General features: G+C 44.3%; 1 protein-coding gene and 1 non-coding gene across 4 annotated transcripts in view; one reads left to right on the top strand and one right to left on the bottom strand.

Moving 5' to 3' along the window:
• Positions 1–14010, bottom strand: part of CAPN3 (calpain 3) — a 79542-nt gene that overhangs the window by 3827 nt on the left and 61705 nt on the right. The window contains exons 11-16 of one of the 3 annotated variants that reach the window (XM_077127573.1): positions 8309–8478; positions 7940–7951; positions 7008–7216; positions 6274–6310; positions 3996–4013; positions 171–278 (exon numbers count right to left, since the gene is read on the bottom strand). In XM_077127573.1, the coding sequence (XP_076983688.1) occupies positions 171–278; positions 3996–4013; positions 6274–6310; positions 7008–7216; positions 7940–7951; positions 8309–8478 (554 nt within the window). The remainder of the gene's footprint in view (positions 1–170; positions 279–3995; positions 4014–6273; positions 6311–7007; positions 7217–7939; positions 7952–8308; positions 8479–14010) is intronic. The other 2 variants (XM_077127574.1, XM_077127576.1) reach the window with 2 other exon arrangements.
• Positions 10054–10184, top strand: LOC143656654 (small nucleolar RNA SNORA25). The gene has a single exon (XR_013162561.1). It is a non-coding gene; the product is annotated as a small nucleolar RNA SNORA25 (small nucleolar RNA).

Raw genomic sequence — 14010 nt, 5'->3', positions numbered from 1 at the left:
AAATTTTAGGGGAACTTGCTGAGAGAAAAAGTCAGTGGGACAAATTCAAACCTCTAGATGTTTAAGAAACATCCCACCCTTGGGACTCCTCTAACCCTCATTCACCACAAGAACATAGGAGGACCCCTACTGCATGCTAGCCACCCCATTCATCCTCATGCTTCAGAAACCTGTGGGAACTTTTCTTGCTTATCAGGGCTTGTTATATCTTTGCTCTCCTCCTGGTCCACACCCAACTCCTTGTTGCTGTTTGCTCTGTCCGAAACGAAGATGATGGGCTGGAGAGAAGAGGAAAGTGGAGAGGGGACAGGAAGGAAGCAAGAATTACAGCCTTGGTGTGGGGGGCAGGTGGTAAGGGTGGGGGGAGGGAGGGAGTACATTGAGGCAACCTCTTTTCTCAGAGCAGCTCTGCCCAGTGGAAGAGGAAAAGATCAGAACCAGAAACCCTTGTTCCACCTTCAGGTTCCACCTCTGTTGCTAACAAACTTTGTGACTTGGGGAAAGATGTTAAGTCTCTGAACCTTAGTTTCAATATCTACTCCATCTTTCCTCATACTACAGTTATCAGTATAAACATGGTAACATATAAAAAGCTAGGTATGCTAAAAAGCAGCTTGATCTAGTGTCGTAGTTTTCAAAGATTTTGTTGAAATATTCTTTTCCAAAACAAAACACTGTCAAACTAAATTTCACCAGAAGCCCAAAGTATATAAAGCCATTAAAAGCAGAGCTTCTCTGATTGATGCAGAGGACAGAGCTTTTTCCCCTCCACATCCCCACACCTCCAAGGTCAAACCAGTTCTCTGCAAAGTACTGTTTGAAAAAAAGACTGATTATTGGAATTGTCCTTGGGGAGAGGGCAACACTAGACTAGAATCCCAGCCCTGCACCTCACACAGAAGTCATAGCCTTTCTGCCCTCGGTGTATTCATATAGCCAAAAAAAGAGAGAAAATCTCCTTTGCCTTCTTCATAGGGCTCTTGTGGGTGGGTGGTGGGGTGGGGTGGTCAAATGAGATACTGGATATAAAATTGTACTGCAAAATCATTTAAGGTGGTACACAAATATGAGGAGTATTTTCAAGACAAACTCATGCAAGTGAAGAAGATGGTAAAAGGGATGGAGAATGGCTGTTATACCATGCAATGCTGGTTAGTGCTATAGACCCTGCAGGCAGAGCCAGAGGCTGTAAAAATTCCCATTTTTACAGCCTCACCTGTAAAAATGGGAATAATAACAGCATCAATCTTGCAGATACTGTTGTAACTGAGAAAAATGTATGTTTCACTCTTAGCACAGTGCTCCACATATGGTAGGTACTTGATGAGTGTCAGCCAGAGTCTGCACCAGCACCAGTACCTGGAGAATCCCTACACTGGATCTTTCCAAGCACTGACCACCATAAATACTGTGCTGGTTTGAAAGGATTTATGTACCCTAGAAAAGCGATTTAATCCTAAGCAGTCTTGTGGGAGCAACCGTTTCTCTTAATCCCTATTCAGCACTATATGGTTGAAACTTTAATTAGATCATCTCCCTGGAGATGTGACTCCATCAAGAATGGTTGTTAAACTGGATTACGTGGAGGCATGTCTCCACTCATTCTAGGTAGGTCTTGATTAGTTTACTGGAATCCTATAAAAGAGGAAACATTTTAAAGAAAGCAAGAGACTCTGAGAGAACAGAATTACATAGCCATGAGAAGCAGAGAGTCCACCAACCAGCGACCTTAGGAAATGAAGACGGAAGACACCTCCCGGGGAGCTTCATGAAACAGGAAGCCAGGAGAGAAAGCTAGCAGATGACACCGTGTTCTCCACGTGCCTTTCTGCTGAGAGAGAAACCCTGACCATATTCACCATGTGCCTTCTCACTTGAGAGAGAAACCCTGAACTTCATCAGCCTTCTTGAACCAAGGTATCTTTCCCTGGATGCCTTAGATTGGACATTTCTATAGACTTGTTTTAATTGGGACATTTTCTTGGTCTTAGAACTGTAAACTAGCAACTTATTAAATTCCCCCTTTTAAAAGCTGCGGTTTGTCCCAACCGCTAAACTATCGGGGACCCTCTACTCCTCAGCTTCTCACTGCTTGCTAGACGACACTGCTGCACGCAGAAAAGGGGCTCGAGCTGGGGGTCTGGGTCCAAGGGGCGCGCGCAGGAAACCTCGCTGCGGGTCTAAAGGACTGGAGGCCGAGTCAATTAAGGCATGAAGCGAGGTAGCTTTATTGTTGGTAGACGCTTATGCCAGGGCCGCCAGAAGCTAAAGACCAGGAGGCTCGGTGAGCCCTGGATTATATACAGTTTGAGGAGAGGAGGAGTTAGGGCGTGGCCTCCAGGGGAAGGTAGCCAATCACACAGGCACCATAGAGATGTTGTTCCTGAGTGTGCTTGTAGCAGTGAATGCTGGGCAGGTGGAGGAATGAGGAGAAGACCAATAGGGTTAAAGAGACAAGGCTGCATCATCACTAGTCGCGGGTGAGGCTTGTAATTCAGGGGTTTAGAAAAAAACGGACGTGCCAAAATGGCGAGGGAGGGAGAGAAAAAGACTAAGCTACCAGGCCAAGAATAAAATTATGCCACAAAAAGCCATTCTGTTTCTGGTATATTGCATTCCGGCAGCTAGCAAACTAGAACAGACACCAAGCCTTGTTTGACGGCCTATGGCTACTGCCCCACTGGTTTGAGGGTGCCCAAGAATCAGTTATTTTGGATGGCACTCTGGGTTGTCAAACCAAAATTCTAAAAGGGATACCCATTATTGTAGCCATGACTTCCCTGGAAACCATGGAGAAGTTATGGAGTAAATGGAGTAAGGATGGGAGCAGGAGGGAGTTTGCGTTGCTAAACAACCATAAACTTGGGTTCCAAAACCAAATAAAGGAAACAGTGAACCTGGTTCAAAACTTTGCTCTGAGGCCTCTGAGATGCCCTTAGCACCCCTGGTCACCTACAGGGATGGTGTCTCAGCAGCACGGGTGTCACTAGGACACCCAGAAGGGATTATTAGAGGGCCTAGTGAATTAGTGGAGGAGAGGAAGTACCCACACCCCACAAGCAGAAGCCCTCCTTTCTTCTCCCTTCAAACAGTCAGGTTGAGAGTGCCTCTGGGTCTGTGAAGGTGAAAGTTTTCTTTTCCCCTTTGCCCTTGAAAGTGGAGCCACCATCTAAACACATGCAGCAAGCAGAGGGCATCAGGCTGCCAACATGCTTACCAGGGCCCATGACTTAGGAAGGGACTTAGTAGCTTGGTTCAGGGTAAGAAGTTGCTGTCCTAAGATGGAATTTGCAACAAGTTTCACCTGGAACAAGGACCCTGGCAGTGACTTGGCCCCCCTGGGCATCCTCCACCACCTCTTCCCAAGAAGGCTGAGAACAAGAAGTGGGAGCAGACAGGGAAAAGAGAGAAAGGAGAAGGAGAACCTGTCCTGTCTACAGAGCCCCCAACCCTAACCCCTGCCATCCCCTTACCCTCCTGCCCTCCCCTGCTCTCTCTCCCATGTGACTATCTCACTGTGTGCTAAGGAATAAAACAAGTTTGTAGTCCCCCCCCCCCCCCCAGAATCAAACCTTATTTAGCCAGACCCCAAAAAAAGAAAGACCCCCCTTTTGGTTTTTGCAAGTGCTCCAGGTCAGCCTCGTTTTCCCTGGTGGGTCATCCTCTCCCTCATGTCAGAGGCATTCAAGAACAGACTGTAGCCATTGCAACTGCCATTTACTGGTTGGGTGGCCTTGGGCAAGTTAGGCAATCTTTCTGTACCGATTTATTCCTCTGAAAATGGGGATAATAATAGTACCAATCTCCAAGGCTTGTGAGGATTAGTTGATCCAGGTAAAACTGAGAATAGTTTCTGGCATATAGCTTTCACTCAGAAAGTATCAGCTGTTATTACACACACAAGAGCTCCAGGAAGGAGGAGGAGAAAGGCAAGTCCAGAGATGCACACAAACACACATTTCATGCTCTCTGCCTACTCACCCTGTTACACCTACCTTGTTCTTTTTTCTTTTCTACACAAGGAAAGGAAACAGATAAATGCAGAATATGTGAAAACCAAGTTCCCGGGAAACCCAGTGCTTTGGGGTTTCCCGGTGGCCTCATCCTCAGCTTGGAGTGAGGTTCCTGGATTCAAAAAGCAGGCTGGAAGGGGAGGGGAGGAACTCTTCTTTCTCCCTGTTCCAGGCCCAGAGAAGGACCAAGGCTACCACTTTGTTTTTGTAGTCCACTCTGCTACTGGACATGACCAATTTAAGGGTTCGTCCACCTAAATTTTTTTTTTTTAATGAAGTTGGTTACTAATATACCAAAAAAGTGGCTCTCCCAAAACCAGTCTGAAAATGAGTTTTGTTTGACTGATACAGTATTTTTAATTTTCCTTAAACAAACATCGAATATAATGAGATTTCATATGGAAATCCAGGTTTGGGGCATCTTTTATAAAATTAAAAGATCTGGCTGGCTACACTCAGCCTGTAATCAATACCCTGCGGCAACGCTCAGCCCTGGCCAAGAGCAGCTGGTCTCTTTGCACCCTCCTGACTGCCACAGAGGCTTGCCCCGGTCAGCCATCCCCTCAGCACTAAAGCTAAGTGTCAGCTGAGAGCTGAAGACAAATGTAGCAATGTGGGGATACCAAAACCCCTATGCCTGTCTGCTCTACTCACGTACATGACATTTCAGCTCCCTTAAGCTTTTCTTTTAAAAAAAAATCTTGCTTTTATTTTTTTCTTCTGAAATAATTTCAAACTTACAGGAAAGTTGCAGAAACAGCTCAGAAACAATACCTAGAACCCCAAGATAATCCCGACCCAGATACTGAGATTTACCAACTATTAGCATTTTGTCTCATTGACATGTCATTCTCTCTTGATCTATCTGATCACCCATCTATCTGTCTCTATCTATCCATCCATCCATCTGTCTATCAATCTATCTGATCTGTTTTCCAAACATTTGAGGGTAAGTCATACACATCATGTTCCTAACACTTCCAGGTCCATTTCCTGAGTATGAGGACCCTCACTCCTATAAGCTTTTTTTTTGTATGCCGTATTCCGGGGGTCACAGTTCACTATTTCCCCGTGTGAGTATCCCATTACTATAGCACCATTTGTTGAATTTTTATTTGTTTATTGGATTTTGTTTGCTTTGCTTGTTTGTTTTTGGTTGAAAATTGAACCCAGGCCTTCTACATGGCAGGTGAGAATTCTACTACTGAACTACCCTTGCACCCCCTCCCATAAGCTCTTGAGTTTGCAATGCCTGATCAATACTCTACACTGATTACCAATGTTCAAAAGATAAAAATAGAGCCAACGTCTGTGATGATTCAGAGGGTGCCCGGAGATCTGGCACCGGCACAGCTCAGGGTCATGCTCATGAGCGCCACTACCCAGAAGATAGCTCAGGGGGGCCTGTGCTGTCCTTCGATTGGCTCAGAGTCACACCCACAGAGCACAAGGGACTGTTTACACACCAGAGCCCAAAGCCCCAAGGTAGTCACAAGACTCAACACAAGGAGACCCACCACACAACAACTCTGCTCCTCTCTTTGATGCATCAGCATGGGGGTGGGGGAAGGCCCTGCATCTGGAGTCCAGGGGTTAGGATGAGTCCCTGCCCTGCTACTTGCTGGTCTGTTTGAACTCGAGCAAGTCAACCCCTATGAGCCTCTGGTTCCTTAGCTCATAGCTAAGGGAAAACCAGGGATAGTTATCATATCTACTTCTATTTGATCCTTGCAAGGGTCAAATAAGATAGACTGTGAAAAGTACCCTGTCAGTTGAAAAGTATGATTAATAGTCACCATTTGGATGTCCTGTACAAAAGCCTGTATCAGAGGGATATTGTAACTTGTCCAGGTCACCCTGCTAGTAGGCTGGGAATCCAGGTTTTGACACTGACTCCAGAGTGAGTGTACCTTCTTTCCTCTGTGTGAGCTTGTGCCTCATAATCCACTGTTAGTTAGCTCCTGTTCTCATTGTCATTTACTCTTCCTGTGGCCTTGTTCCTTCCCTCTAATTCAACTGCTTTCCTCTTCAAGGCTCCTCTTCTGTACTTCCCAGCTGCTGAATATTGCTGTATCCAAAAGGCCTATTACTTCTTGTCATGCCAAACAGAAGCTGCAGTAACATGGAATAATTGCTCTGCACATTCCAGATCCCCCTTACCCTTTGCCAATACCGACTCTCCCTCCCACCACCTGCCTGTCCCCTGCCTGGTTTGGGGGACACTCTCGACCTTCTCACAAGTAAGCATGACACCACTTACCAATGGCCGATCCACGGAGATCGTATTTTCAACAACCCTATGGGGAACACAATCATGGAGAGGTCTATATGTTACCAGGAGCAAGTAGGAAGCACAGAAGATTTGTTCCACACACATGACTTCTAGCTGACCAAGTCATGACTGCCTTATGTGGGCCTGGAGGAGCAGCCAGACCCAGGCACACAGGTTTCTTGCTGCTTTGCCCAGAGTTCTCCGAAGGCATGACCCAGCAACCTGCCTGCAGACTTTTGTGCTTCTTCCAGGGACAGAGGTCAGAGTGGCAGGAATTGCAAGAGGCAGGATGCAGCCTTGCTGGCCTTTCTAGCCCCCCACCTAAAACTTCAATCCCCTCCCCGCAGCAACACTTATGAGCCCCCTTCCCTACTTTTTCTTCTTCATCATTCATGTAAGACACTATTTTTTCCCCCTATAAATTGTCTCTCACTAGAATATTAAGCTCCATAGTAGCATGGCTTTCTTTATTTTTGGTTTACTACTCTATCACCATTGCCTAGAACTGTATTGGAACATAGGAGGTGCTCATAAACACTCATGGAATAAATGAAGGTGATAATGGCCAGTGGCTCAGGAATGGGGTGCAGCCTGGTCAACATATCGTAGGACTCCTGGAAATGTCTCCTAAAGGAGACTAGTCCAGTTGCCTCACATTTCCAACCCTGGAATAGGCCATATGGGCTTTTAGAGACAGGCAGGGAAGCTGGGCTGAGACTCACTCAGAGAGATTCCTCTTTTCAGAGAAGACCCGGAGGATGAATTCTCCCTCCTGGTGGGGCTCATAGGTGGAGGGCACGATGACGTACTCGCTGGGAGGCAGGCGGAAGCGCTGGGACACCTCCCGCATGTTGATGTAGGTTTTGCTTCTGGCCTTGGAGGCATTGTACAGGAAGAAGTCCTTCTGCAGGTGCTGCTTGTTCCCATGCATCTGTGGGAGAGCAGAGCCCATGGGATCTGTGCTCTGCAAGAGGGAAGCCCTGTACTGCTCACAGTCCCCTCTGGGGGTCTCTTCCCAGCTCTCTGGTAATCCATTTCTCAGTCATGACCTACCTCCTTCCAGTTCCCGAAGTCTCGTGTAGCTCAGCATCCCTGGAGCTCCCTACCCTATTTGCTCTTCTTTTTCCATTGTGATTCAGAAGTGAAGATCATTCCTACTATCATTCCCACCCTCAGGGCCACTTACCAGACTGCTTCTCAGCAGCTCCAAATCACCTCCAGGCTGAGGAAGCATCCCAGAGAGGCAGGAAGGGCCTTGGCCAGGTTCTGAGGAGGTGATTCCTCCATCCCAAAGAAGGCAGTCACCCTCAGAATGCGTCTGTGACTGAGTGTGTAACTGTGTGTGTATGAGAATGCGCGTCTCAGGGACGGAGTATGAGTATGAGTGACTATGCATGTGTGAGTATAAGTGTGTATGTGTGACAGGCAGAGTCTTTGGTGGGAAATGAGAATGTTCACATCATGAGGGTAGCAGTCAGGGGGTCATGTGGTATCCCAAGGTACCTCCTCTGGAGTTGAAATGAAGCAGGCAAAGCCCTCTCCTCTCATAGTCCTGCCCATGAACCCCACAGGGATGCTTCCTGACATGCTACAGACAGACACGTGAGCCCCAGGTAAGGCTGCCCCCAGCTGTTGGCCGCCACCACTTCTATACCTCTTTGGGAACCTTGAGGAGAAACAGAAAAAGAAGATGCTCAGATTCTGCAGATTTTAGATCTGAATGGAGATGAAAAGCTTGCAAGAAGGGGATGCCAGCAATTATAGACTCAATGCAAAAATCTATTCCCCCAAGTACCTACCCTCCTCTCCTGCCACCTACTGTCCGGGGTTTTCCCCCACTCACTACATACACCTAAAGAGGTTCTGGCATAAAAGGGCCTCACATCAGGGGTTCTGTGGGTTACTGAGCATCGGGGAAACCAGAGGCCCCCTCTGGCCCCCTTCCTGGGTGAGAAAGCCCCGAAAGCCTCCTCCATAGAAAGGTGTGCGTTTCCTGGGCCAAAGCTGGTGAAGGAACCCACACCTCATAGATGGCGAAGCCGATGGTGAAGAGGTTGGCCCCCAGCTTCCGATCCTTGCGCCGGTTCTTCTGCATCAGGGCCACCAGGAAGCTGCAGACCACCTGGGAATCATCGGGGTCATCGTCCTCCTCCAGGAGCTTCAGACGGTACTGCGGGTTGGTCCAGAAAGTGTCTGTGCCCCCACCCCCCAAAAAAACATGCATTCAGAGCCACCTCCTGGAGAAAGGGCAGGAAGGGAAACGACATGGAGGGAACCTATTTATCTCCATCGCCAGCATCTAGGTTTCCAATAAATATTTATGGGAAGACATGATTCGAGCACTTGTCTAACGATTTAACAAGTAGCCAATACCTTTATATAGATGGAAATGCGCTGAGTGGATGTGTGGCTCCCTGTCTCTCAGCTAGTATGATAGCAACAATAACAATAATGGTGACTTCCGGGTCAAGATGGCAGCTTAACAATGTGAGCATTTTAGTTTGTCCTCCAGAACAACTACTAAATAACCACAAACAGTATAGAACAGCTCCTGGGGCCACATCAGTGACCAGACACACAGCATACCCCAGTCTGGACCAGCTGGACCGGCTATGAGCACCCCCCAGAATCGTGAGTTCCCAAAGCTGCGGTGGCCAGCACCCCTTCCCCACAGGTCGCTTCCCAGAGGGAAAAGGAAAGGACTTTACCAGCAGCAGGGACTGGGCACAATCAAACACCAATTGTGGAACTAATTAACAAATTCTGACTACTAAAAATAGGCCCCCAGCTTAGGTGAACCTGATCAAAGCGGAGATTGCTCATTTTTTCCCCAGTGCCAAGGGGCAGGACTGACAGAAAAAGGGGGGGGAGAAAAAGAAGGAAACAGAGGTTTTTGTGGCTGTGTATCTACAAAGGCTTGACTGCCTCTGGATACAGCAGCAGGACTTTTCAGGCAGCAACTGCCCCAGGCATAGGCAGAATTGAGCTCTACTGGGGGCTTATCTGGAGCTTGTGCCTTCCCCAGGGGAGGGGTGAAGCCCAACTCAGGTGGAATCCCGCCATCAAGGAATTCAGACCCCAGGTTTGGTCATATGAAGCCATTAAAACCAGCCTACATCCTCTCCTCTGTCTGTCATCAGCAGGGAGAGTCTGCCAAAGTTAAAGGTACCGCATCATCTTATGCTGGTGGGACCTGCAGTCAGACAAGCACCACACACAGGGCAGGATAAGAAAAACAGAGTCCAGAGACTTCACAGGAAAGTCTTTCAACCTGCTGGGTCTCACCCTCAGGGAAAACCGACGCAGGTGACTCTTTCCTCCAGATAGGAGGCCAGTTTGGTCTGGGAAAATCTGGCTGGGGTCTATAATATCTAAGTAGATCCTCCTAAGTGTGTGTGTGTGTGGGGGGGGGGGAAGGCACCACACAAGTAGGGCAAGAAAACAAGAACTGAAAAATTCTCCTCTGTTAAACAAAACTTAAGCTAAAGGTCCAGATAAAGCTGAAATGAATGTTAAAGAACAGATAGACAATAAATTCATCCAGCAAGAAAACCCTAGATAAAAGAAGTGAAAGCAATCTCCAGAATAAACTAATTAAGGTAATCAAATGCCTAGACGCCAGCAAAAAATAACAAATCACACTAGGAAAACTGAAGATGTGGCCCAGTCAAAGGAACAAACCAACAATTCAAATGACATACAGGAGCTGAAACAATTAATTCAGAATGTACAAACAGACATGGAAAACCTCATCAAAAACCAAATCATAGGTCATTTCAAAGAGGGTTTGTGGGATTGAAACCAGGAGCTCTTAACGCTATGAACAAACAGTGAACTTCTCCATAGGATGAGATTGTCACTCTAAAGTCTCTTGTTTTTTTCCTAAGGGAGATGCAAGGTGAAGTCATTTCACTGTAAACATAGTCCATGATGATGACGATGTGAATAAGCAAATAAATGGCTCAAAGTTTTAAAAAAAAAGAACACCAAATCAATGAATTGAGGGAGGATATAAAGAAGGCAAGGAAAGAACAAAAAGAAGAAACTGAAAGTGTGAAAAAACAAATCACAGAACTTATGGGAATGAAAGACACAGTAGAAGAGATGAAAAAAACAGTGGAAACCTACAATGGTAGATTTTAAGAGACAGAACATAGGATTTCAAAACTGGAGGACGGAACATCTGAAATCCGACAAGAAACAGAAACTATAGGGGAAAAAATGGAAAAATATGAGCAGGGACTCAGGGAATTGAAAGACAATATGAAGCGCACGAATATATGTGTTGTGGGTGTCCCAGAAGGAGAAGAGAAGGGAAAAAGAGGAGAAAAACTAATGGAGGAAATTAGCACTGAAAATTTCCCAACTCTTATGAAAGACTTAAAATTACAGATCCAAGAAGTGCAGCGTACTCCAAAGAGAATAGATCCAAATAGACATACTCCAAGACATTTAATAATCAGAATGTCAGAGGTCAAAGAGAAAGAGAGGATCTTGAAAGCAGCAAGAGAAAAACAATCCATCACATACAAGGGAAGCCCAATAAGACTATGCTCAGATCTCTCAGCAGAAACCATGGAGGCGAGAAGACAGTGAGATAATATATTTAAATTATTATAAGAGAAAAACTGCCAACCAAGAATTCTATATCCAGCAAAATTGTCCTTCAAAAATGAGGGAGAAATTAAAACATTTTCAGACAAAAAATCACTTAGAGAATTTGTGACCAAGAGACCAGCTCTACAAGAAATACTAAAGGGAGCACTAGAGACAGATACGAAGACAGAAGAGAGAGGTGTGGAGAAGAGTGTAGAAAGGAAGACTATGAGTAAAGGTAAAAAGAAGGAAAATTAGATATGACATATAAAATCCAGAAGGCAAAATAGTAGAAGAAAGTACTACCCATGCAGTAATAACACTGAATGTTAATGGATTAAACTCTCCAATCAAAAGACATAGTCTGGCAGAATGGATTAAAAAACAGGACCCATCTATATGCTATCTCTACTCAAAAGACATGAGGCCAAGGACACAAATGGACATTTGCACACCAATGTTTATAGCAGCATTATTAACAATTACCAAGAGATGGAAACAGCCAAAATGTCCATCAACAGACAGTTGACCAAACAAACTGTGACATTTACATAAGATGGAATATTATGCAGCCATAAGACAGAATAAAGTTATGAAGTATGTAACAACATGAATGGACCTTAAGGGCATTATGCTGAGTTTGATTAGCCAGAAACAAAAGGACAAATACTGTATGGTCTCACTGATATGAACTGACATTAGTGAATAAACTTGGAATATTTCGTTGGTAAGAGAGACCATCAGGAGATAGAAATAGGGTGAGATATTGGGTAATTGGAGCTAAAGGGATACAGATTGTGCAACAGGACTGAATATAAAAACTCAGGAATGGACAGCACAATACTACCTAACTGTAATGTAATCATGTTAAAACACTGAATGAAGCTGCATGTGAGAATGATAGAGGGGGGAGGGCTGGGGACATAAATGAAATCAGAAAGAAAGATAGATGGTAAAGATTGAGATGGTATAATCTAGGAATGCCTAGAGTGTATAATAATAGTGAAATGTACAATGTACAAATTTTAAAAATGTTTTTGCATGAGGAAGAACAAAGGAATGTCATTATTGCAGGGTGCTGAAAATAGATGATAATTAGTACTTTAAAATGTCACCTTATGTGTGAGACTAAAGCAAAAAATGTTTATTTGTTACAAAATTTATATTTTGACTAGAGCATTTCCTAATATAACTCATGTAGATAGTTTGATTGAATGTCATAAGTACTTGGAATCTCAGGTAGGACATGAGATTTTGTTGGTTTATCCAGAGTGATGCCCCGATGAATCCGAGTGATTTGATCAGTGAGTGGAAAAGTATTTGCAAGCCCCCTTTGGGGAATGGTGAGAATGGGGAGAAATTCAACTTCCCCAAGTTGAATTCTTGATATTCTCACAAGCAGTGTGAACAACCAAAACTATAGGCTGAGCCCCCAGTCTTGGGGTTTGTTCATATGAAACTTAACCCCACAAAGGATAGGTCAAGTCTACTTAAAATTTAGGCGTAAGAGTCATCCCCAAGAGAGCCTCTTTTGTTGCTCAGAACGGGCCTCACTCTCTAGCCAACATGACGAGCAGTCTCACCACCCTCCCCCTCTCTGCGTGGGACATGACTCCCAGGGGTGTGGACCTTCCTGGCAACGTAGGACAGAGATCCTGGAATGAGCTGAGACTCAGCATCAAGGGACTGAGAAAAACCCTAGAATGAACTGAGAATTAACATCAAGGAATTGAGAGAACCTTCTCGATCAAAGGGGGAAGAGTGAAATGAGACTAAGTGTCAATGGCTGAGAGATTCCAAACAGAGTTGAGAGGTTATCCTGGAGGTTATTCTTATGCATTAAGTAGATATCACCTTGTTGTTCAAGATGTAGCGGAGAGGCTGGAGAAAATTGCCTGAAAATGTAGAGCTGTGTTCCAGTAGCCATGTTTCTTGATGATGATTGAACAATGATATAGCTTTCACAATGAGACTCTGTGAATGTGAAAACCTTGTGTCTGATGCTCCTGTTAGCTACTATATCAACAGAAGAGTAGAACATATGGAATAAAAATAAATAATAGGGGGAACAAATGTTAAAATAAATTTAGTTTGAAATGCTAGTGGTAAATGAAAGCGAGGGGTAAGGGGTATGGTATGTATAATCTTTTTTTTCCTCTGTTATCATTTTATTTCTTTTTCTGTTGTCTTTCTATTTCTTTTTCAAAATCGATGCAAATGTTCTAAGAAATGATGAATATGCAACTATGTGATGATATTAAGAGTTATTGATTGTATATGTAGAATGGAATGATATCTTAATGTTTTGTTTGTTAATTTTTTTTAATTAATAAAAAAAGTTAAAAAAAAAACAATAATGGCAACCATAACTATCGCCTCTCCTTCCTGGAGAGGGATACATGAGGAGGTGATACCCCATTTGGTTTTTTCCTTAATAACACAGCACATAACCATACGCTGGGCACTGTGCTGGGAACTTTACATGCGCTATCTCATCGAATCATAGAATCCCCATTCCAGCCCTATAAGATCGGTATTATTATCATCTCCCTTTTATAGATAAAGAAACTGAGACACAGAAAGGTGAGGTGGTTTTCTAAGGTTACACAGCTAGTAAGTGAAAAAGCTGGAATTCAAACTAGTTCAAACCTAAGCTGCTAACCCCTGCTTCTCTCCTCTCTCCTGTTCGTCCCTCCCTTCTTTCCTTCCTTCCACAAATATTTATTGAAACCTCCTACCATATAACCAAGTGCCATTCTAATCTGTGTATCTAATTCCGTATTATACATCTCTACTTGGATATTCTCCAGGGCCTCAAAGTTTCCAAGTCCCAAATTGAACTCTTCTCCCTATAACCAACCCTACAACCAACTATATCTAAATTAAACAAATAGATCTTTTTCTGTACATCATATATTGAAATATTGCCACCATCCACTTAGGCTCCCAAGATAAGAAATTTGGAGTCAGTCTTCATTCTCCATTCCCTTCCTTTTCTTTTTTTTTTTTTTTGTAATTGTTTTTTATTAATTAAAAAAAATTTAACAACAAATGAACAAAATCGTTGTTAACATATGATCATTCTGTTCTACATGAATAATCAGTAATTCACAATATCATCACATACCT

The sequence above is a fragment of the Tamandua tetradactyla genome, chromosome 14 (genome assembly GCF_023851605.1).
Source record: "Tamandua tetradactyla isolate mTamTet1 chromosome 14, mTamTet1.pri, whole genome shotgun sequence".
NCBI lineage: Eukaryota > Metazoa > Chordata > Mammalia > Pilosa > Myrmecophagidae > Tamandua > Tamandua tetradactyla.
This window is presented reverse-complemented; position numbering and strand designations above follow the sequence as displayed.